The following is a 23,286-nucleotide window of genomic DNA, read 5'->3' on the forward strand; positions in this document are numbered from 1 at the left end:
ATATCCACAAAAGAGATACTCCGGCGTAAGCCGTCGTATCTCTGGTTCTAACTTTGGAACTGATCCTCAGAAGCAGTTTTCCTAAGTTAGGCAGAAGATCCGACATCTGTAAGGGACTTACACTGCCGGATCTTAGGATGCAGTACCGCATCCGCCACTGGGGGCATTTCGAGTCGAAATGCCTCTTCTAGTATGCAAATTAGCACTTAGGGCGATCCTCAAAGCTTTTGTGCCTAGTTTTTTTCGCCGTAAGTGTTAGTTTGCCTGGTGTAAAACTAGGGCTGCTTTTACAAAGTGTAAAGTTAGTCACACCTTGTAAAGGCCCATTCAAGCGACGGCATTTGGTATGCATTCCCGAGGGAGAACTCCACGGCAATTTGTAAATTCCAAACCGGCATGGGTTCCCCCCCAGGAGCATACCAGGCCCTTAGGTCTGTTATGGGTTGTAAGGAGACCCCCCCTCCGCCGAAAAATCGACGTAGGGGGTCCCCCTACAATCCATACCAGACCCGTATCCAAAGCACGCTACCCGGCCGGTCAGGAATGGGAGTGGGGACGAGCGAGCGTCCCCCCCCCTCCTGAGCCGTGCCAGGCCGCATGCCCTCAACATGGGGGGGTTGGGTGCTCTGGGGCAGGGGGGCGCACTGCGGGCCCCCCCACCCCAGAGCACCCTGTCCCCATGTTGATGAGGACAGGACCTCTTCCCGACAACCCTTGCCGTTGGTTGTCGGGGTATGCGGGCGGGGGCTTATCGGAATCTGGGAGTCCCCTTTAATAAGGGGGCCCCCAGATACCGGCCCCCCACCCTAAGTGAATGGATATGGGGTACATCGTACCCCTATCCATTCACCTGTAGGCAAAAAGTAAAAGTTAATAAACACACAACACAAGGGTTTTTAAAATAATTTATTATTCTGCTCCGGATGCCCCCCCTGTCTTCGTTATTAGCTCAATTACCAGGGGGGGCTTCTTCTTCCACTCTCCGGGGGTCTTCTCCGCTCTCCGGGGGGGGATTCTTCTTCCGCTCTCCGGGGGGGGGCTTCTCCGGACTCCGGGGGGCTTCTTCCATCTTCTCCCCTCTTCCGCTGTTGATTCGGCGAACCCCGGTTCTTCTGCAGCTCTCCGGTGCCTTCTTCTTCAGCGCTGGCTGCCTGCTATGTTTGTGTGTTAGCTCGATTTCAAACAGGCAGCCGGCGCGGTCTTCTGTGACGTCATCTTCTCTTCTGTTCTTCTCCCCTCTTCCGATGTTGACTCGTCGCCTGTTGTCGCTGTAATGATGGAAGCGCGCCTTGCATCACATTTATATAGGCATCACCGTCCCATCATGCTCCGGCAGGTACCCACGTGGTGGGTGCCTACCCACGTGCACCCACCACGTGGGTACCTACCGGAGCATGATGGGAAATCGAGCTAACACACAAACATAGCAGGCAGCCAGCGCTGAAGAAGAAGGCACCGGAGAGCTGCAGAAGAACCGGGGTTCGCCGAGTCAACAGCGGAAGAGGGGAGAAGATGGAAGAAGCCCCCCGGAGTCCGGAGAAGCCCCCCCCGGAGAGCGGAAGAAGAATCCCCCCCCGGAGAGCGGAGAAGACCCCCGGAGAGTGGAAGAAGAAGCCCCCCCTGGTAATTGAGCTAATAACGAAGACAGGGGGGGCATCCGGAGCAGAATAATAAATTATTTTAAAAACCCTTGTGTTGTGTGTTTATTAACTTTAACTTTTTGCCTACAGGTGAATGGATAGGGGTACGATGTACCCCATATCCATTCACTTAGGGTGGGGGGCCGGTATCTGGGGGCCCCCTTATTAAAGGGGACTCCCAGATTCCGATAAGCCCCCGCCCGCATACCCCGACAACCAACGGCAAGGGTTGTCGGGAAGAGGTCCTGTCCTCATCAACATGGGGACAGGGTGCTCTGGGGTGGGGGGGCCCGCAGTGCGCCCCCCTGCCCCAGAGCACCCAACCCCCCCATGTTGAGGGCATGCGGCCTGGCACGGCTCAGGAGGGGGGGGGACGCTCGCTCGTCCCCACTCCCATTCCTGACCGGCCGGGTAGCGTGCTTTGGATACGGGTCTGGTATGGATTGTAGGGGGACCCCCTACGTCGATATTTCGGCGGAGGGGGGTCTCCTTACAACCCATAACAGACCTAAGGGCCTGGTATGCTCCTGGGGGGGGGAACCCATGCCGGTTTTTTCGTTGAAAATTGGCATGGAGTTCTCCCTCTCAGGAATGCATGCTGAGCGACGCTGTCATTTTTTTTTTAAATTATTTGTTTTCCCGGCGCGTCTTTTTTTCACCCGTCGCAACTTTAGTGTCCCGTCGCAATCCACAAAGCCGCCCGGCGTCAATTACGTTCGCGCGATGCACGTCGGGAAAATGACGTCACACGCATGCGCAGTACGGCCGGCGCGGGAGCGCGCCTCATTTAAATTGTAAACGCCCCCCGGAGAGGAGGAACGCCTTACGACGGCGGCACTTAACTTACACGGCTTGAAATTTTTACGTAAGTGCTTTGTGGATCAGGCACTTAGGTAAAAACTTTAAGTCAGTGTAACTTAACTGCTGAAAGTTAAGTTACGCCGCCTGGCTGAGGATTTGGCCCAATGTCTTTAATATTTGAATGGGATATTGGCCAGAAAGAGAAAAAGATTAGCACATGCTTTCTCTGAATTCTTTAGCTCTGTTTTATTTTTCCTAAAAAAAACACAAAAAAACAGGGTAGACATCTTTTGTAATTAAACTAATACTTTTTCTTTTAAAGCAGTGTTCCACCTGGGAAAAATCAAATACTGTAGCTGCTGACTTTTAAAGAGGGTGTAAACCCAAAGTAGAACAAAAAAACCTGTAAGACAAAGGCATATGGGGCTAGAATGCATTGCATACTAGCTCATTATGAAATACTTACCTTAGAACAAAGCCTTGCAGTGGTGCCCGCACAACGCTGATGGAGCTGACATCTTTCCTGGTGTTTCTTCCAGGTTTGTGGGCTCCAGCGCTATGATTGGCCAGAGCTGCGATGATGTCACTCCCGCGCATGGGAGCCGCTGGTCACAGTATGGGCCCTGAAGAAGTGTCACGGGCGGCCGTTTCTTCAGAGCACATGTGCCAATGACGTAATAGCTGGCGTATACAGTAAATATATCCTAAACGGCGCAAGTTTAGAAGATTTTTACATTACCTATAGGTAAGCCTTATTATAGGCTTACCTATTGGTAAAAACAAAATAGGGGAGTTTACTTCCTCTTTAATATATGGACACTAACCTTTCCAGGGAGCCTGTGATGTCGGCACCCCAGCCAATTTTTGGATCGGCTGTCAGGTGCTGCCACCGCCATTTGTCCCAAGGAAAACTGGCAGTGAAGCCTTTTGCCTTCACAGCCGGTTTCCTACTGCTCATGTGCGGAGTGTGCTGCGCTTTCTAATTGGCCCGGCAGTTGGGGAAGGATGAGGGGGACAGTGCAGCAGCGCTGTCTCTGAAATTGGGAAAGGGTACCTGTCAAAAACAGGTACCCCTTCCCCCCTGAAAGGTGCCAAATGTGGCATCGGAGGGGGGGAGGATGCAGATCAGCGGAAGTTCCACTTTTAGGTGGAAATCTGCTTTAAGTACAAATGCCCCTGACTGTTCTGGCTTACAGCCCAATCTAACCTTCCGCCTAACATATCTATTTCAACTGAGGCTGCACAAAAGCTATGATTTTCAAAGTATAACAAAAGGCAAAATATCTTTTGTAGTTTTGGATAGTGTGTAGAAGGATTAGAACACCTGTCAGGTTTTATTGCTGTCTGTACACCCATTAGGGAACTTCACAATTTGCCAGGTTTACCATTATCATCAAAAGTGAAAGTAAAAGTAAATCCCAAAATTTGGGCTGTCCCCACAACAGGAATAGAGGGGAAATGTTCCAATAGGGACACTAGTTCTGGTGACCCTTGTGACAACCAGGGTTTCCCTCACTTTGGAGGGATTTCCTCTCACTTTCTGTTTGGCGAAGGGACAAGAAGTAAAGAGAGATATATCCATATGGGAATATGGGATGACACCCTCGAAGCATCAGACGACGGAGAATCATGTCTACTGGTGCTGCTGGACCTTAGTTCTGCTTTTGACACAGTAGACCACAAAATGTTGCTAACTCGCCTCACGGAAGTAGCCGGATTCGCAGACTCGGATCTACCCTGGTTCGCATCGTTCCTGGAGAATTTGATTCCAGACAGTGAAATTTGGAGCCTTCACCTCTGAAGCACGTACCACTTCATGCGGAGTCCCTCAAGGTTCACCCCTGTCGCTCGTACTCTTCAACATATACCTCCGCCCTCTCCTCAAAATCATCAGTAAACAGGTCCTACCATTCCTACGCTGACCACACTCAACTTTACTTTCGCATCAGCAACAAAAAAGACCAATATCACGGACAGGAACAATGCCTCACATTGACAATTGGATGACAGAGAGCCACCTTAAACTTAACGGGATCCAAAACAGAACTGCTTCTGCTTCACGCAAACCGAAAGACAAACTCTAGGACGACGTGGACGCCACCCCCCATTCTGGGACAAACCATCATCCCAAGCACCAAGCACCAAAGTCAAAAGTTTAGGAGTCACCTTTGACTCGGACATGACTATGGACGCACAAATAGGATCAGTAGTCAGCGGATCTCACCATCTTCTCTGCCTGCTACGAAGACTCATCCCCTTCATCCCGCAAAAGGATACAGCAGTAGTAGTTGGAACAATTATCAACTCCAGGCTCGACTATGCAAACTCCCTCTACCTCGGACTCCCAAATACCAGATTTCTCGGCTACAAGTCGTTTCAGAACACGGCAGCCAGACTGATAATGGGGAAAAAACCCTGGAAATCAATCACCCCATCACTGAGGACCCTTCATTGGTTAGCCGTAAAGGATCGGGTCACAATAAAGGCCCTCTGCCTCACTCACAAATGTACACAAGGAATCGCCCCCCCCAATATTTATGCTAGAAAATAAAATACCACAACCCCAATCGCGTTCTTCGATCAACCAACCAAAATCTACTTCAAATCCCCAAGTCCCGCTATAAGTCCAAAGGAGAACAAAGATTCGCAGTCCAAGCCCCCCGACTGTGGAACACGCTACCAACTAACATCCGATCGGAAGAAAATCATCGGGCCTTCAGAAAAAAAACTTAAGACCCACCTTTTCTGAAGGATAAGGATGGGTCGATTTAGTTCGCATTTGTAGCGCTATACAAGTTATTCACTCACTCACTCCAATGGGACACAGAAAAAAAAAACCTGACAGGGATAATAAGCCTCCCTAACTTTTTCCAAAATAAAAACAAACATTTTGCCTTTAGTTCTACTTTAAATATTGGTTACCTTTTTCATTGCAGGGCCACAACACCAGTTCACACAACTTTCCTACAGCCAGGAGACTTCAGAGAAGGATCACTGCTATCAGAGTAGCATACAGTATATGATTTTTTTTGTTAGAAGTTGCATGCGGGTGGTATTCTTGTAAAGGGCATCTATTAGATGCCACATAAAAGATTATTAAATCCCAGAGTGATGTACCAAATCACTTTCCTGGCATACTCACATATTCATGTCAGAATTCTGCTTCTAGAGCAACACTTGCTATAGGCTCCTATGCACAACATGTGTGGGATTATTTAACTTCATCTATTGGTAGCATCATCTTTGGGCTGTATTCCCGGAGGGGAAAAAAAAGCTGGCAAATTCAAGGTTGGCATTTATGGAGAAGCAATAAGAAACAGCAGTGCATGGGGATGATGGCGCCAAAAGTGGCTGTTTTTTTTGGGGGGGGGGGGCCTTGAATACTTTGAACTGTATTCATTTTGAATTTAATTAGTCAGGATGTTTGCTTTAATTACCAACAACTTTCAGACTTGATCACACTTTTGCCTAAATAAGATTTCAAAGTAAAGCTCAGTTCATTGACTTGATGTCCACAAAATATCTCTATCATGGCATTAAAGGTATAGCATGCCCAAACCGCTTAATGCAGGAGGTTTAGGAGCTTTTGGCCAATATATTCCACAACACCAATTCTGAAGTTTAAACATCACCATTTACTAACATGCAGCAGAGCTTAAATGTTAATTTTTGAGCCGTAATCTACTTTGGCAAATGCAAAAGTGTGAAAAACCATTACTTTGGTTACAGACACCAGATGTTAAACTCGTAATTAAAGTAATGATGAATGGGACATCCAATTACAAATAGAAAATAGTTTGCTAATAAACTTTTGAATTAAAGTATAACGTAAATCTTAACATACAGCGTAACTGCAGACAACTAAGGATCTTAGATTATCTATCTGAAACAACCATATCAAAAGTGGAATTCATATGTAGAATACATATCGGCCTAAACGGAGGAAAAAAAATGTTATATGTATTTTTTGGGGATATTTATTAAAGCAAATAATATTGTTTTTTTTATCAAAATTGTCGCTATTTTGTTTATAGCGCAAAAAAAGAAAATCGCAAAGGTGATCAAATACCACCAAAAGAAAGCTCTATTTGTGGGAAAAAAGGACATCAATTTTGTTTGGGTGCAACGTTGCACAACCACATAATTGTCAGTTAAAGAGACGAATCGCAAAAAGTGCTCTGGTCAGGAAGGGGGTAAATTCTTCCGGGGCTGAAGTGGTTAAAATTGAGGGATATTTGAATCAAAATTTGATGCCACGTTTAGATACGTTTAAGGCAAAGAGCAGAATATGGACTAAATTACCTTTATCACTGGTGGGACGTACAAAATTGATTAAAATGTTCTGTTCTAAAATAATTAAAAATAAAAAGGAGCCACGCTAAAAATAAATGCATGAATATATACACATATACATAATATTCTACATAATTCTTACTCTTAAATGGTTTAAAAAAATAGATTACCTGTTCGTTTTGGAGATATTATTTGTAACTACAGGTAAGCCTTAGGCCCCGTACACACCATAGAATCTATCCGCAGATAAATCCCATCGAATGGGTTTCAGCGGATAGATTCTATGGTGTGTACACTCCGGCGGATATTTATCCGCGGATATTTCCGAATTCCAGCAGATAAATATTTGTCGACATGCACAGAATATCTATCCGCTGGAATCGGATCCCACGGATGGATCCGCTCGTCTGTACAGACTCACCGGATCCATCCGTCCAAAGGGATTCCCCGCACGCGTCGTAATGATTTGACGCATGCGTGGAATTCCTTATATGACAGCGTCGCGCCCGTCGCCGCGTCATAATCGCGGCGACGGCGCGACACGTCATCGCCAGAGGATTTCAGCGCGGATTTCAATGCGATGGTGTGTACACTCCATCGCATGAAAATCCGCCGAAATCCTCGAGAGGATTTATCCGCGGAAACGGTCCGCTGGACCGTATTCGCGGATAAATTCTCTCGTGTGTATGGGGCCTTAATCTAGGCTTACCTGTAGGTAAAAGTGGTCTGTAAGCTTAGTTGTAATCCATTTCCATTGGAAACGCTATACAAAGACCCACCTTAGTGTTGATGAACAGAGTATGGCAGGAAATTAAATAAAAAATGCCATATATAGACATTTCAGTTTATACCCCTCTATGGCAGAATGTAAAGTGTAAGGAGATAAATAAACTAGAAGGTATGGAAAGGATCAGGGATTCAATATATTGACCAATTATACTCTGATGGGGTTCCAAAAACATATCAAGAATTACAAAAATAATATTTCCTTCCTCCCAACACCTTTTTTCAATATTTACAATTAGGACATGCTTTACAGATCCAATTTAAAGGAAAGAATTTAAAAGTTCAAAATATGTTATTAATAGACTCAATCGCAAAGATACAATTGAAAAAGGGCATCATCTCTAAAATATATGGCTATTTAATTGGCTAATTCCAGGGAAAGGCTACCTATCAAGCTAGACATGGATGGGAAAAGGACCTAGGAGATCTAACAGATGAACAATGGCAAAATATTTTGGAACAAGTACAATCAGTATCAGATTCACCCCAGCAAACTTTAACACAAGTATACATAATTCATAGGGTGTATAGGACCCCAGTTAAATTGTATTACTGGGGTAGATGAGATACATCTGACTGTCCCCGATGTAGGAGAACCTCAGCTGACCTAATACATATGTTATGGAAATGTCCCAAATTATTTAAGTACTGGCAAAAAATAATTGCTACTATTAACCAGTAATAACCAAATACAGGTACAAAGGGATCCTAAAATAAGTTTGCTGGGGTGCCTAGAAAAAAAACCATACATACCAACAATTAGGATAGCAATTAACAACATGTTGTTTATTACACGTAAGGCAATCGCACAAAAATGGATTACCTCGAATGTGCCAACATACAAGGAATGACGCTTACAGGTTAATGACACTGCATTAGAAGAATGGCAGGTTTGTCAAAATAGGGTGTCAATAAAAAAGTTTCAAAAATATGAGATTTGTGGCTGGGCATCCCCGATATGACTCCTTTCATAATAGCAACAGATGGAACTCCAGGGGTGGATGGTTCTTTTTCAAATTATAGAAAATGTGGGGAAGGATAAGTGAAGGAGGGTGGAATAAGGGAAAATAAATAAAAGGTAGGGCAAGAGATAAAGGGAGAGGGAAGAGAGAGGTGGGAAAAAGAAAGGGAGAGGGAGAAGAAAGGGGAAAAAAAGAGAAAAGAAAGAGTAGAGGGATAATTTTAGGATATAAATGGATTGTATAGATAGGCGTAGCTATAGATATATATATGACCGTTGGTCTTATTGCAGGTCCCCCCCCCCCCGTAGGTGGATATAGGATAAGGTAGATAAAAAGGGGGGAGAGAAGAAGGGGGGAAAGGGACTAGTTAGTTACATGAATAATAGTGATGTAATTAAGAGAAAGATAGGTGATGTATGTGTGTTGGCTTCTTGGTTTGTATACTGTTTTTTTGTTTGTTTTATTTTATTTATTTTAGTTTTTTTAATATGTATTTAGTTGTTTTTGTTCTAAGTTTTGTAAACTAAAATTGGGGCTAATAAAAAAATAAGGATTGAAAAAAATGACGAGTTATGAAATTGATCTGGAAAAGTTAAATATACAGTATATATACATAAATATTTATTCCCTTCGCCATGGAATCATTCCTTTTCCTGACAGTCTTTATTGGTGGGAAAGCTGTGGGTCAAGGACTCCTGTCCAATCCACATCACGACCTTGGATTTACAAAAATCAGTTTGAATTCATTTTTGATAGAATAAGGCCCCATACACACGAGAGGATTTATCCGCGGATACGGTCCAGCGCACCGTATCCGCGGATAAATCCTCTCGAGGATTTCAGCAGATTTCTATGCGATGGCGTGTACACACCATCGCATTGAAATCCGCGCCGAAATCCTCTGGCGATGACGTGTCGCGCCGTCGCCGCGATTATGACGCGGCGACGGGCGCGACGCTGTCATATAAGGAATTCCACGCATGCGTCAAATCATTGCGACACATGCGGGGAATCCCTTTGGACGGATGGATCCGGTGAGTCTGTACAGACGAGCGGATCCATCCGTGGGATCCGATTCCAGCGGATAGATATTCTGTGCATGTCGACAAATATTTATCTGCTGGAATTCGGAAATATCCGCGGATAAATATCCGCCGGAGTGTACACACCATAGAATCTATCCGCTGAAACCCATTCGATGGGATTTATCTGCGGATAGATTCTATGGTGTGTACGGGGCCTTAGACAGAAACAGACCAAAGGATGTTTACTCATCTTACCTGACCCTACAAAAATAAGATTTTTGCACAATACACAAGCATAACTTATCACGGCCCATGTTATGCTTCAAAGTAATTAAAAGCTTCTTATACATGTATGTGTTTAATATTCAATAGACAGAAATGTCAATTCTTTTAACAAATATAATAAAATTAAATAACAACAAAATAACTATAAACAGAACATTACATACTGGATACATCTATTAAAAATCCTCTTGGTCCTCTTGGTCAAGTTGAGCTGCTTGAAGTGTTTTCCTCTTCTGAATGTTACATCGGAGATGAATTTATAAAATAAATAATGGTCTCTCATGTCATGTCAGGTCATATCATATCCTCTGGCAGGTCAAGCTAGGTAATACACTGTGGTTACAGATGTTGAAGTCACTGGGAGCCCTATTACAGCTACTGTGATAGGACTAATTTATAGGAGGTATAGCAATAGTCAGATTTTTACATTTTCTCACAAAGGAGAGAAATACATCTCGTAAAATAAATATCTGCCATGTACATTTTTTATCCTAGTAAATACGTAATTGGTTGACAGGTAGCTGGGAGCACTTCACAGTATCCAGAATAGCTTATCTCCTCCCATCTGGGACTTGGCATTACCATCTTAAACAGGTTTGTTTCATTTGCGTTGTGTTTAGATGTAGATGTTGCAGTATATCATTTAGCATTCAAAATGCATGGTTACATAAAAATCAATCCCAGAGACCTGCAGGTAGAGAAGGGTTATATCAAGATCTTTTTTCCCCCAGTTAAATACAGAAAAGTATCAAAGCACAACCAACAGAGTGCATTTCAATTTTAACTAGAACTTCTAGAAAATAAGAAAATGTTTGAATCTAATTCTTTTAAAAGGTTGCTTTTAGGGCTGTAGTAGGTGTTTGTGCCCCCCCCCCCCAAAAAAAAAAACAGTCCACCAGATGATTGCAAATGATCTCTTTTACTATGATTTTTAGGGCCACACATTCAAAATTACAAAGGTTTCCCATCTTCTGTAAGGATTACATTCTACGAGGGATTCTCTTTGTGTTGGCAACTTTTTCATGCATTTTGCTGCTTTGACTAGGAAAAATGCTAGGCTTCCACAGTATCTTTAATCGTTTGAAATCTCTTCCCATCTTGACAATCTAGGATCTGGCAATACCATCATGCACAGGTAAATTTAGGTTGTGTAGGATTTACATGTATAATTACCCAACAAAAGACAACAAAATTAGTCGGTGGCCAAAGGCAGTTAAAATTAGATTGCTCTCCAACAAATGTTAACTAGCCCAAGACACCTAGAATACAAAAAAAAATGCCCAAGCACAGAATGTCAGTGTCCTTACTCTCACACTCTGTGCTGTCTAATTTCCTGAAACATCTATTTGTAGGCACTCCCACATACACTGCTCCATCACAATGAAATTGTGGGAGCAAGATGTTAATTACAGCATAACTACTTCCAGATTCTAAGTAGGCTCAAAGAGTGGCAAGAGTCCATACCAATCAGGATGAGAAACTTCAAATACATGTCAAAGATTGATTGAAATTGCTTTGGGTATACATCACAAGGCAAGGGTTGTGTTGGGTAGCATCTTTTCCATTCCTTTTACAATACAAGGAAGATTTCAATGGCAAGCTAAAAGAAATCCCTGTTTGACATTGATGCTTAGAAACAGTCCTCTGATGTAACTTGGAGAACAGAAAAGATGGATATCCTTGTGCATATGAGTTACATCAACTATCAACTGAACATTATACCATTTATAGATTGACAAGAGGGTGCATATAGATTCTTCGTTAGGCAGGTTAGTTGAAGAGAGGAACACTTAGCACTTTCTGTGAATAAAAAAAAAAAGGGAAGAGAGGTAGGTCATACCATGAAGATAAACATGTACTGATTGCATTGCAGTGACATACTGTTTATGTAGAATAAATGCTATACATCTCACAGTCTCTATAGTTATCCTTCAGAGATGGATTTTCAATACAGAAATTAAGATACCTGGCTTTTGGAAAGTGTATTTAGCTTTAGCAGTTGGTCATAGGTCTTAACAAAAAGAAAATAATATTTAACTATCCAATAAGAGTCTTCTGCTATCAAAATTGGGGCAATCATTGTCCTGGAATCACCTAAAACTAGTGATAGTTAACCATTAAATTTGCAGGTGCTGGTGAACTACAGTTTCTAACATATCTTAGTGGCTCATTTATACTTTGTGGGCAAAAAGTTTGAATCCACCCTAAATATTTTCTTTTATCAGGATATTCTAAATTTTAGCTTCACAGCTTCTAGTTATCAAATAAATAGATATACAGTATTTAAATAGTAAATTAAATAACCCATCCCATGTACAAAACAATTCATACATATTTCCTTACCTTTTTATGGCATCCATGTATAGTAGACAAAAATCGCCTGGATACTGCCTCAGGTTACAGTACAGATTTGAATTGGTCCTCTGCCTTCCTCCTAGTTTGGAAGATGATGGACCCAATAGTGGCACCTTCATCCCCCTCCTTTGGGTTAACGGCAATATGACGAGCACAGTTTCAAAGCAGCGAATGCCGACATGATAATAGGAATCTCAAAAAAGCAGTGAATAAAACCGAAGGCACCACTAAAATTATAACACCAATATGATCCAGCAGTCTTGGTAGAAGCTATAATCAAAATATAAGAAGTGGTTCTGCATAAATACACACAAAGGACCAGTATAGAGAAATATATAGGCCCGGATTCAGAAAGGACTTACGACAACTTATCTCCAGATACGCTGTCGTAAGTCAAAATGTGCGCCGTCGTATCTATACGCTTATTCAGGAAAGCAGATACACCTGCATTTTGGCAAGATACGACCGACGCAAGTCTCCTACGCCGTCGTATCTTGGGTGCATATTTACGCTGGCCGCTAGGGGTGCTCCTGTTGATTTACGAGTTGAATATGTAAATGAGCTAGATACGCCGATTCACGAACGTACTTGCGCCCGTCGCAGTAAGCTACGCCATTTACATAAGGCGTACGTCCGGCGTAAGTTTACCCCTCATAAAGCAGGGGTAAGTCATGTTAAGGTATGGGCGCGGGAACAGCATTGTTTACGTAAGTCGTACGTGAATGGGGCTGGGCGTAGGTTACGTTCACGTCGCATGAATGAACCCGGCGTATCTTAGGGAGTAAATTCGACGTGAGTCTGAGCATGCGCACGCATGCGCCGTTTGGCGTATCTAGCTAATTTACATATTCGACGGGTAAATCAACGGAAGCGCCCCTAGCGGCCAGTGTAAATATGCACCCAAGATACGACGGCGTAGGAGACTTACGTCGGTCGTATCTTGCCAAAATTCAGGCGTATCTGTTTCCTGAATAAGCATATAGATACGACGGCACACATTTTGACTTACAGTCCTTTCTGAATCCAGGCCAATGTCTGCAAGGTAGACAGACAGAGTAGTGTAATGATTCTGTTCAAAAACGAGTAAATACCTATTAAATTCATTCATCTATATCACCTCCGGCATTCTAGTTTCTGTTCTCTCATTCACTTCCTGGTTTGCATTGTTCGTTCATGTAAGAACTACATTTCCCAGTATGAATTGCGGCACGCCCAGTAATTCACACCTCCTTGAAGTCTAACACGTAGAGAGCGTCCTGCCGCACAGATGTAGTTCCCAGGAGGGGGTGAGCACGTCACTGACCACCGCAGTAAACCCTCCCGTCACGGTGGTCAGTAAAATCAGACAAGCAGGAAGTGAACAGAACAGAGAAGAAATAGAGCAACTTCTGAGCAAAAACGAACAATGAGGAAGTGAAAAGAGGAATGTCTGCAGGTAAAGGATGCTTATTATGAAAAAAAAAAAAAATTCCTTTACAACCCCTTTAAACTTGTTAAATAAATGTTAGCTGGAGATAACATTGTATTTGTTTGTACCATACTCAAGAGTCCATCCAAAACGAAAATACAGGTATGGGATATTTTTTTATTGTTCACCCCAAATTTTTTTTTTTAACATTACATCTAGCATACTAAGCATACTAAGGAAATTTGCTTGCAGCAGCTTGGTTGCTGAGCCTGTCATCTACTAGGACCCCCAGGTCCTTTTCCATCCTAGATTCCCCCGTAGGTTCTCCCCCTAGCGAGTAGATTGCATTTATGTTTTACCACCTAAATGCATAATTTAGAATTTTTCTACATTTTTGATATACAGGAATACCCCTCCCCCTTTACCCTTCCTGTCCCTGTAATATAGGGACTACCCTTGAATGGTTGCCAGGCAATCATGAGAGCTATTGAACCAGGTCTTTGAAATTTCCACTAAATCTAATTCCTCCTCATACAGTAGCAGCTCTAGTTCCCCCATCTCGTCCGCCAGACTCCTGGCATTATTGAACATGCCGCGTAGTTTTGTTCGGACGCATACCTACTTATTGGGTTTTCTGGGTGTTACAAACGTGCTTCTTTCTAAATCCCGCGATAAATCGCGGCAGACCTCCGCAATGTCTCCTGGGAACAATGACAAAAGCTCCCAGGAGACATTGCGGCATCGAGGAAGTGACGGAATACCCACACACTACCCGATGAATCCATATACAGGAAGCGGCCAGTAACATAAAGGATTACTAACGTTCGCCTGCCCCTGATAGTGACTCGAGCTGGGCATCGCCGCTTAGTGAAGGATTGGCTCGGGCAGCTCGGCTGCTCTAGTCCTGCAAAGGGAACGGAGTTCCTGCTGTGAAAAAAGTGCAGGAACTCCGTTTCCACGCGTTCCCGCAGGACTTGAACCCTGACCAGTAGTATTTCTGAAAATACTACCTTGGAGGTCCTATTCCTCAATTTAGCTTCTAACTTCCTAAAATCGTTTTTTAAGGACACTCCATCTTCCTCTGACTTTGTCATTGGTGCCAGTGTGTCCCAGCCCCCCAGTATTCTGTACGCCAGATCCGTGATGTGCCAAACCTGAGCGCCCAGTAGACAACATACAGCTCCGTGCTTTAGGTCCTTGTGACCGATTTCCCTCTCTGTCCTTCTGAGAATTGAGTCCCCTATCACCAAAATCTTCCTTTCCTTTGGCTCACCCCCCCACTCTCATTGGAAGAGTTCTTCCCCTGGCAGCTAGGGGGTGTCACTCTGCTCCAGCAATGCTGGTCACTGACTGGTTTCACCAATGTCACGCAACGGGGCTCAGGATCGACCTCCCTGATGCTTTCCCCTCTACCCTTCCTGACTGTCACCCATCTACTCTTCTCTGGTGCCTGCACAACTTTGTCTCCACCCACCTCTGTGCTGGCCCCTGCTGAGTATGTTGCCAGCTCTCCTTTCAGATGGAGATTCTTTTCAGTGTTGACAGTTGCTTCCCTGAGTTCAGAACCTGGGTTTCCAGGGAATCAATTTGCTTACATTTTGCACAGCAGAATTCGCCCTCGATCAGATGATCAAGGAATGCATACATGCCGCAAGATGTACACAGAATCACTTCTCTACACCCCCGGGCATCGTACCCATGAATTTAATGGGAATTATGCTCTGTCCAATTAACAACTAGCTTCTTGACACCAATACAATACACAGGTACTCACAGACCCCATGCACTTGGGTACTCCCAGAGAAGTATAACTGCAAAAGGGTAGCCAAAAAACATAAATGTGAGTTGCATAAGCTTGGACATGCACAGCCTGGGGAGCATCTGAATTAAAAACTTTCCATTTTTATTTGCATAGTTAATAATCTGACACACACAAAATATGAAGGAATGTTGCTTAGACGCTTGTTGCTTTAGCATTGGAAGTTGACAGGTACCCGTTCCCACTTCTGGGAGACTGCGCCATCCCTCAAAAGTTCGGCCCCCCCTCCTCCTTTCTCCGCCACCGGGCCAGTTAGAAAGCGCAGTGTGCTTCATGCAAGCACAGTAGGGAACTTCACTGTTGGTTTCCATGAATGGCGGCGGCATCACCCAAGAGCCGATCCAAATATCAGCTGGGGTGCCAACATTGTGGGCTCCTTGGAAAGGTAAGTGTCCTTATATTAAAAGTCAGCAGCTACAGTTTTTGTAGCTGCTGAATTTTAATTTCTTTTTTCCCCTAGGATGGAACACCACTTTAAAATTCTGTGTACAGAATACATAGTCCCATAAATATTCCAGAGATCCCCATCTGCTTTTTGGGTGAATGCCAACTTTAATTTGCCTTTAAAATATCAGAAAATACCCTGAGATTCTGCCAGTATGCCCTCTTCTCCAGCTGCTTCCTTCTGCACGCTGTCAATGCCATCAACAGGATCAGACTCCTTGTAATGTGGACAGACGTGCAGTAGGGTTGTGCCAACGGCTAGGCCTGGGCATGAATTCGGGCTGAACATTGGCATTTAACGAACATCCGAATTGTTGGGGTGTTCGACTGTTTGTTCGGCCCTCTGACCGCCACACAGTGCATTGGATGCCCTGATTAGTCAATGGAGGATTTGTCCAATCAATGCACCGAACTGTCAGAGCCATGAATGGAGAAAGTAATAATGACTGTGCCCAATCATGGCTCATTTCTCATAGACCCACCTCCCTCTATAAAAAGGATCCTTCCCAGAGAAGCCATTTGCAGAGTGACATTGGACTGGAGATAGATAGAACAGGGCTCTGTTCAAGTTAATGTGTTATTCTGATTCTATTGTGAGAGTGTAGAGTGCAAGTGCAGTGTGATAGAGTGATAGCGCAGCGTGAGTGTAGTGCCACCATAAATTGTTATTTTAGTGTCAGTTTAGTGTGAATTTATTGATAGTGCAGTGTGAGTGTAGTGCAACCATACATTTTTACTTTAGTGTCAGTTTAGTGTTTCAGGGAAGGTTTACTGCAGTATATTGACGTACTTTATTGCGCCTTTACTGCAGTATATTGGGGTGCGTTAGTGCACGTTTACTGCAGTATATTGGGGTGCGTTAGTACACATTTACTGAAGTATATCAGTGCAGTTTTACTGCAGTATATTGAAGTGTGTCAGTGCAGTTTTATTGAAGTATATTGTAGTGCATACCAAACAAAAGAGCACCAAACACCACTTTTCGTTGATTAGGGTGCATCCAAGTACACATTTCCCCTTCTCTATTACATTTCTGTAATAAGCCCACCCCCATCCTGTCTGAGAGGCCAACAAGGAAAGGCAGATGTTCCCAGGGGGCCAGCAGCATCTTTGTCCACAGGCAATGGTGGACGTGATCAGTCCTCAGGCAGGGCACCATTTCCTCTGTTTAGTGATGTTGCCCGTGCTATCCAGCCACAGCATGCAGAGGAGGTGGTGGATTGGCTTACTAAACCATCTTCATCTGCCTATGTCACCCAAGCAGAGACTAGTGGGCAGTCCACTGCAGCTGCCAGAGCGGATTATTCTGTTTCCTTGTCCACAGCTACTCCTGCCCTTGTACACACGGTCATTTTTTCGGCATGAAAAAAATGACGTTTTTAAAAACGTCATTTAAAATCATCGTGTGTGGGCTTCACATCGTTTTTCGGCTTCTGAAAAACAACAAAAAAAAAAAATGCGAACATGCTGCATTTTTATAATGTCGTTTTTTAAAATGTCGTTTTTCGGGTTGTAAAAAATTATCGTGTGTGGGCTAAAACAACGTTTTAAACCCGCGCATGCCCAGAAGCGAGTTATGAGACGGGAGTGCTCGTTCTGGTAAAACTACCATTCATAATGGAGTAAGCACATTTATCACGCTGTAACAGACAAAAAAGCGCGAATAGTCTTTTACTAACACAGAATCAGCTAAAAGCAGCCCAAAGGCGAATAGAACTTCCCCTTCAGAGTGCCGTCATACGTGTTGTACGTCACCGCGCTTTGTTCATCATTTTTCAAAAACGATGGTGTGTGGGCAACATCGTTTTTAATGATGAAGTTGGAAAAACTTCGTTTTTTGGACATGCTGAAAATGTCTTTTTTTTTTCATGCCGAAAAACGACCGTGTGTACGCGGCTTTAGCATCATGCATGGAGCAATCAGCTGGGTTATTGGAACACAGTGTCAGCCACTTGCTCCTTGATGATGCACAGGCATTACTTGATTCTGATGCAGGTTCTATACATGGTACAGATGTGCCACTTTACAGGCAGACATTTTGTTATATATAAAAGGATTATTTATTTATTTTTATTATTAATTCACTTTAAGCATCAGTAAATCACTGCCCATTTAAAAATTATGTTTTTTTACAAACTTTTGTTTCATTGATACATGTGCCCCAGGGCAATACCCTTTGAATGCCCAATAACTTGCATCTAAGCCCTCAAAATGGGCACTTTCCTACAGACTTCAATAGGGTTTGTAATTTGCCTCCAAATTTTCCCGATATTCGAAAGTTCTGGTGCAAACCAAACAGAGGGTTGTTTGGCCCATCTCTAATGTGCAGCTCAGCCAGCAAATGGGACAACAAGATCCTGCGCAAAAGCGTTGTGGACCTGCAATTCCAGACAGCCTGAATTGACAGACTAAAAATGTCTATAGTCTTGCCCCCTTTTCCCATTGATTAGCAGCAGTACCCTTACAGAAACCTGCTGCACACTTGCTGTAATGTTGTCTTGGCAAGCAGAAATTTTCACAATATTTACATAGCCTTCTTAGCATTTAAAGATGGAGCAAAATGCTTACAGATGGTGCCCGACGTTTTCATTTTTGTTTTAAATTTACATTTATATATACTTTCAGTGTGTTTGGCATAATACAGTTTTCTTCAAATGTAAATTTGTTTTTGGCCGAATGATAGGCCCGATAGTCAGCCCAACGCTGGGCCGAATGATAGGCCCGATAGTCAGCCCAAAGCTGGGCAGCCTGACAGCTAGCTGAAAAAGTGCACATTGCAGGCTTACAATACTGCTGTCAATTATAAGATGGTGGGTTAGCATTGGCAATCTGTTGGAGATTAACAAAAAAAACGATTTACTTAGGAAAACTGTATACATAATGCCAAATATGCAGAAAAGCAGACTTGGAGTTCACATGTAATTTAAAGTGGAGTTCCACTCTAAAAAAACAAAAAAAAAAAACACCAAAATCCTGCAAAAAAATATGAAAAAAAAAATTATTTTACTTACCAGAAAGGGCGGTTGCTATGCGAAAGTTCTTAATCTGCCTCTTCCGAACCCGCAGCAGATCTTCTTCCTCGTCCGATCCCGCGTTGTCTTCTGGGGGAAAGGGGCACGCTGCCTTCTGGAATTTGTGTGTATCCCAGAAAGCAGCCACCCATTCACAAAAGCGACTCGCGCATGCGCAGTAGGAAACAGGCAGTGAAGCCGAAAAGGCTCCACTGTGTTTCCCTCAGTAAGGATGGAGGCGCAGAGAGCTGCCAGAATCGAGCGATCGGCCTCGGGGGGGAAGGGGGGGCGACATTGCGGGCGCCTAGCAAAGGTAAGTGTCATTATTAAAAGTCAGCAGCTACAGTGTTATTTCTATGGAAAATGTGTAATCATATGCACATGGAGACAACCAATCTGGCACATTACATACAGACAGACTCTGCTGCCTGCTTTATGGTGCTACATAAAAGTTTGTGTTTTACATATTCTTCTCACAATGCAAGGCTGAGGCAGCCAACTCATTGAAAACAAGGCACTCCTCAAGTGGCTACAAAAACAAAAATAATAAAAAGCAGGTTTGTAAAGTACAAGTCATAAAAAAAAAATACTTAAAAACGTATATATATATATATATATATATATATATATATATATATATATATATATATATATATATACATACATACACACACACACATATATATATATACACATACACACATATATATATATATATATATATATATATATATATATATATATATATATATATATATATACACACACACATACACACACACATACATATGGTTAAAGTCACTTGTATCAATGAATGGAGAGATCCTGTAAATATAGTTTGTGATGTATAGCTGTATTGTACAACCAATAAAGTAAGAAAGACATTCTTTTGTTTAAGCAGCCTAATTAGTAAAAGATTTTCATAATAAAAATTTCTACTCTCTACTTACCCAATATCCAGCCTTCTGGAAGATTGCCAGAAGTCAAGATTGTATGCAAGCTTGAATGTTTTAATATGTAGGAATCATGTGTAGATCCAGGATACCCGGCTACCAAGTTAAGAATCCTCATATCAGATGCACATACCATCTGAACATTTAAAGAGTGAAAATTCTTGCTGTTTCTGTAAATATCTTCTGTTGGGGGTGACAGAGCGACATGAGTACAGTCAATTACCCCCATGACATTAGGAAAAGAGGACATTTTAAAAAAGCCATCTTTTATTGTTTGTATTGCAGCTTTATCTGATGGGAAAACAATATACTGTGGAGTTAACTTATTGATGGCCTTTAGGACTTGAGTCAGATGCCTGCTGAAACTTGGTTGGGATATACCAGAGAGAGCAGATACCGTACCCTGAAACGATGCAGAGGAAAAATAATGAAGAGCGCTCAGCAATTTTACCATGCCTGGAACAGCATGGTTCCGTTCACAGTTTGGCTCTATATCTTGCTGGATCTGTTCATATAGCTCCAGTATAACTTCAGTGCTAAAGCGATACCTTGATCTAACTTCTTCCTCATTTAATCCAAAAAGGGATATCCTTGGTCTAAAGACGCGTTCTCTATGTTTGTGGTTTGGATTAGAATCTTGCCGCAATATTTCTTGCTGGGCACCTTTCTCGTGTATGCGAAACATGGTATGCAACTCCATAACTGTGCTGTAAGATCAATAAGAGAAAGTAAATCTAACATAAAGTTGATATCAAGTATATTCACATTGACAAAACATCTTCTTCATTAACACAATATATTGTATTTATTGGCGTATAACCCTCACTTTTTTACCCTGAAAATAGAGAGTAAACTGGGCCTGCGTGTTATACGCAGGGGGCTGTGAAAAGTTTTTTTCCTAAAATATAGATTTTCCCAAAATACAGATACCCTAATATCTATTTATATGTACCTGCTTAAAGCGGTATTAAACCCAAAAACAAAAATGTAGCTTATTAATCATTTGATGTGTTGGCTGCATTAGTTTTCTTTTCTTAGGCTACCCCCCCCTTAATCTTTACCTGGTGATCTGGCCAGTAACACACCTCCTGTATTATCCCTGTAACTGATACGTTCTGCTGGAGAGCTTGTTCATTTGAAAAACAACAGACCTAGGCAAACCATACTTATAAAATTTCCTTTCCTTTCCTTAAACAATGGGTTGAAGGAAAGTATATTGCTCAATTCCTCCATGGGGGAATCCCTCCTGCAGCACTATAATGTTCTGCCAGTGGGGAGCATTTCCCTTTGGAAGAATACTATGATCACTTTCGGTGTTATATCTGCCAGCAGTGATCGGGCGATAAACCCGGCAAGCTGGTTGTATTGAAGTTGATCAATGGATTGACTTCAGTACAACCAGCCTGCCTATTTATAGATGGATCGAAATTTGTCTGCTGAACCTTGATTTATAGTATCTATGGCCAGCTTTACTGGCTGGATCACAAGCTGAAAATAGAAGAAAGCAAGCCTAAAAAAAACTAAAAATTAAAACACTGGGCAGCCATCACATATAAGAAATGGCAAGCTACAATATTTATTTCAAGTACTTATATAGCGCCATCAAATTTACGCAGCGCTTTGCATATACATTGTACATCAGTCCCTGCACTCAAGGAGCTTACACAACGGTCTCTAACTCACATTCATACATATACTAGGGCCAATTTAGACAGGATCTGATTGTCTTTAGAATGTAGGAGGAAACCGGAGTATCCGGAGGAAACCCACGCAGGCACAGGAAGAACATGCAAACTCCAGGCAGGTGTCGTGGTTGGGATTCGAACCAGCAACCCTTTTTACTGCTAGGTGAAAGTGCAACCGCTACACCACTGTGCTGCCCATAAATATAATAAAATGTTTGCTTTTGGGTTTAATACTAGTTTAATGTGCGTAAACTCAAACCACTGCCAGCAGTGTATAACAATGCAATGTTGTGCAATACTTCAGATTGGTGCAAAAGGGTTGTCAAATAAAAAAAATAAAAAAAGAGAAGAAAAACACAACAACAAACAAACAAAAAAAATTAAAATTAAATAAAAACAACTTACATGAGTCTAGCTAAAAAAAAATCCTGTTTAAAAAGTAGTTTCACAATTAATATACAGTATTTGAAAATTAAAAAATCAGACATGCATCCATTTTATTCACATTTTCAGCAGTATATTTATTAAAAGATAATTAGGTGCAAGGCAGCAAATGTGACCACCCGACCTGTCCTCGTATGCCCTAATCTGTCAATTCATAGTTACAGTAAACAAATATTTTGCATGATGTTTGGAGAAGGATGATCATCAAACCATATAAAAGAGTTTTTACGCATGCTAGCGGGAATCATGTTCATATGAAAATGGATAATGCATGCCAAGCAACAGTCCTTTAGTGTGGTACACACACTGTCAATCAAAAACTGCCCATTCAGCTGATATTGAAAAGTAAATCACTTACAATTTTCTCTAGCTTGCCTATTCAAAAATGACATCATTTGATGTTCATAAACCTGAATCGTTTAATCGAGGCACAGCTCACGTCATCACCCCCTAATTAAATCGACACCGTTGCAATAATCAGTTATTCTTTTTAAAAGGAAAATAATAATAATAATAATAATAATAATAATAAAAAAGATATAATACAATTGAATTCAAATCATTCAGATCCTGCAAATGGGTCGCATAACGTGCAGCTAGCGTTAGGTAACGATTAGCACTTCTGAAAATAAAGATACCTACTGGGCCATTTTTGATACTCTCACCTCCCTCCTTTACGTGCAGTCTTTGCATGTCTGCGGCATGTCATGACTTCATCATGCTGTCCACATTGTAGTGCAACACACACAAAGAAACTGCTCCTCTAAGCTCAGCTCTACATCTTTCTAGCACTTAGCAAAGCTGTAACAAAGCCTGCATGAAGTTATTTCACCCTGGCCTTGCACGTAACGCTGCGAGGACAAAAGATTCATCAGACAGTAATGCCTGCAAGCTGCTCCGCCTTCCCTAGCTATTAGCAAGATCACGGTCATTGCATCAATAAACATAAATGTGTGCTGCGGAGTGTTATGTTACCACCTGCTCTGCTCCAGGAACATTGAAATCTTTCACTTCCTCTCATCTCATTTCCCTTCATTAAGTCCCACCCATTCTCGCAGCTTTCTCTGCGTTTAACCCTGGCTTTTCTGCTGCCCACCACCTTTCATCTCTCTCTCTCTCATGTAGCCTTCAAGGCAAATGCTTTCTTTTGTCCGAAGACATAATATTTTCATTCACAAATTCTTTTCACTCCCAGTAAATGAAAATAGCTGCATTCAATGAAACGGACAAATGACACGCGTAACCTCGAAAGCAAGGAATGAAAAACATCTTGCTGGTGTAAGCTTATACAAAAATGGCACAATAAAAAAAGAAAAGCTGTGGCATAAACATGCGAGAGAGCTGACTGCATTTCTTTAAAGCACCATTAAACACA

At 42.4% G+C, this 23,286-nt stretch overlaps 1 protein-coding gene across 5 annotated transcripts in view; it reads right to left on the reverse strand.

The window, feature by feature from the left end:
* LOC120914049 (putative nuclease HARBI1) overlaps positions 1–22,967 on the reverse strand; it is a 30,821-nt gene extending 7,854 nt beyond the window's left edge. The window contains exons 1-4 of one of the 5 annotated variants that reach the window (XR_005743611.1): positions 21,873–22,412; positions 19,780–20,489; positions 12,136–12,417; positions 10,677–11,592 (exon numbers count right to left, since the gene is read on the reverse strand). Coding sequence is in view for 4 of the 5 variants with exons in the window: in XM_040324517.1 (XP_040180451.1) it covers positions 12,281–12,417; positions 19,780–20,489; positions 21,873–21,955 (930 nt within the window). In the remaining variant the exon portion in view is untranslated. The other 4 variants (XM_040324517.1, XM_040324499.1, XM_040324507.1 and 1 more) reach the window with 4 other exon arrangements.
* Between the last annotated feature and the right edge of the window lie 319 nt (positions 22,968–23,286).

Source organism: Rana temporaria, chromosome 1, assembly GCF_905171775.1.
Source record: "Rana temporaria chromosome 1, aRanTem1.1, whole genome shotgun sequence".
In the NCBI taxonomy this organism is placed as follows: domain Eukaryota; kingdom Metazoa; phylum Chordata; class Amphibia; order Anura; family Ranidae; genus Rana; species Rana temporaria.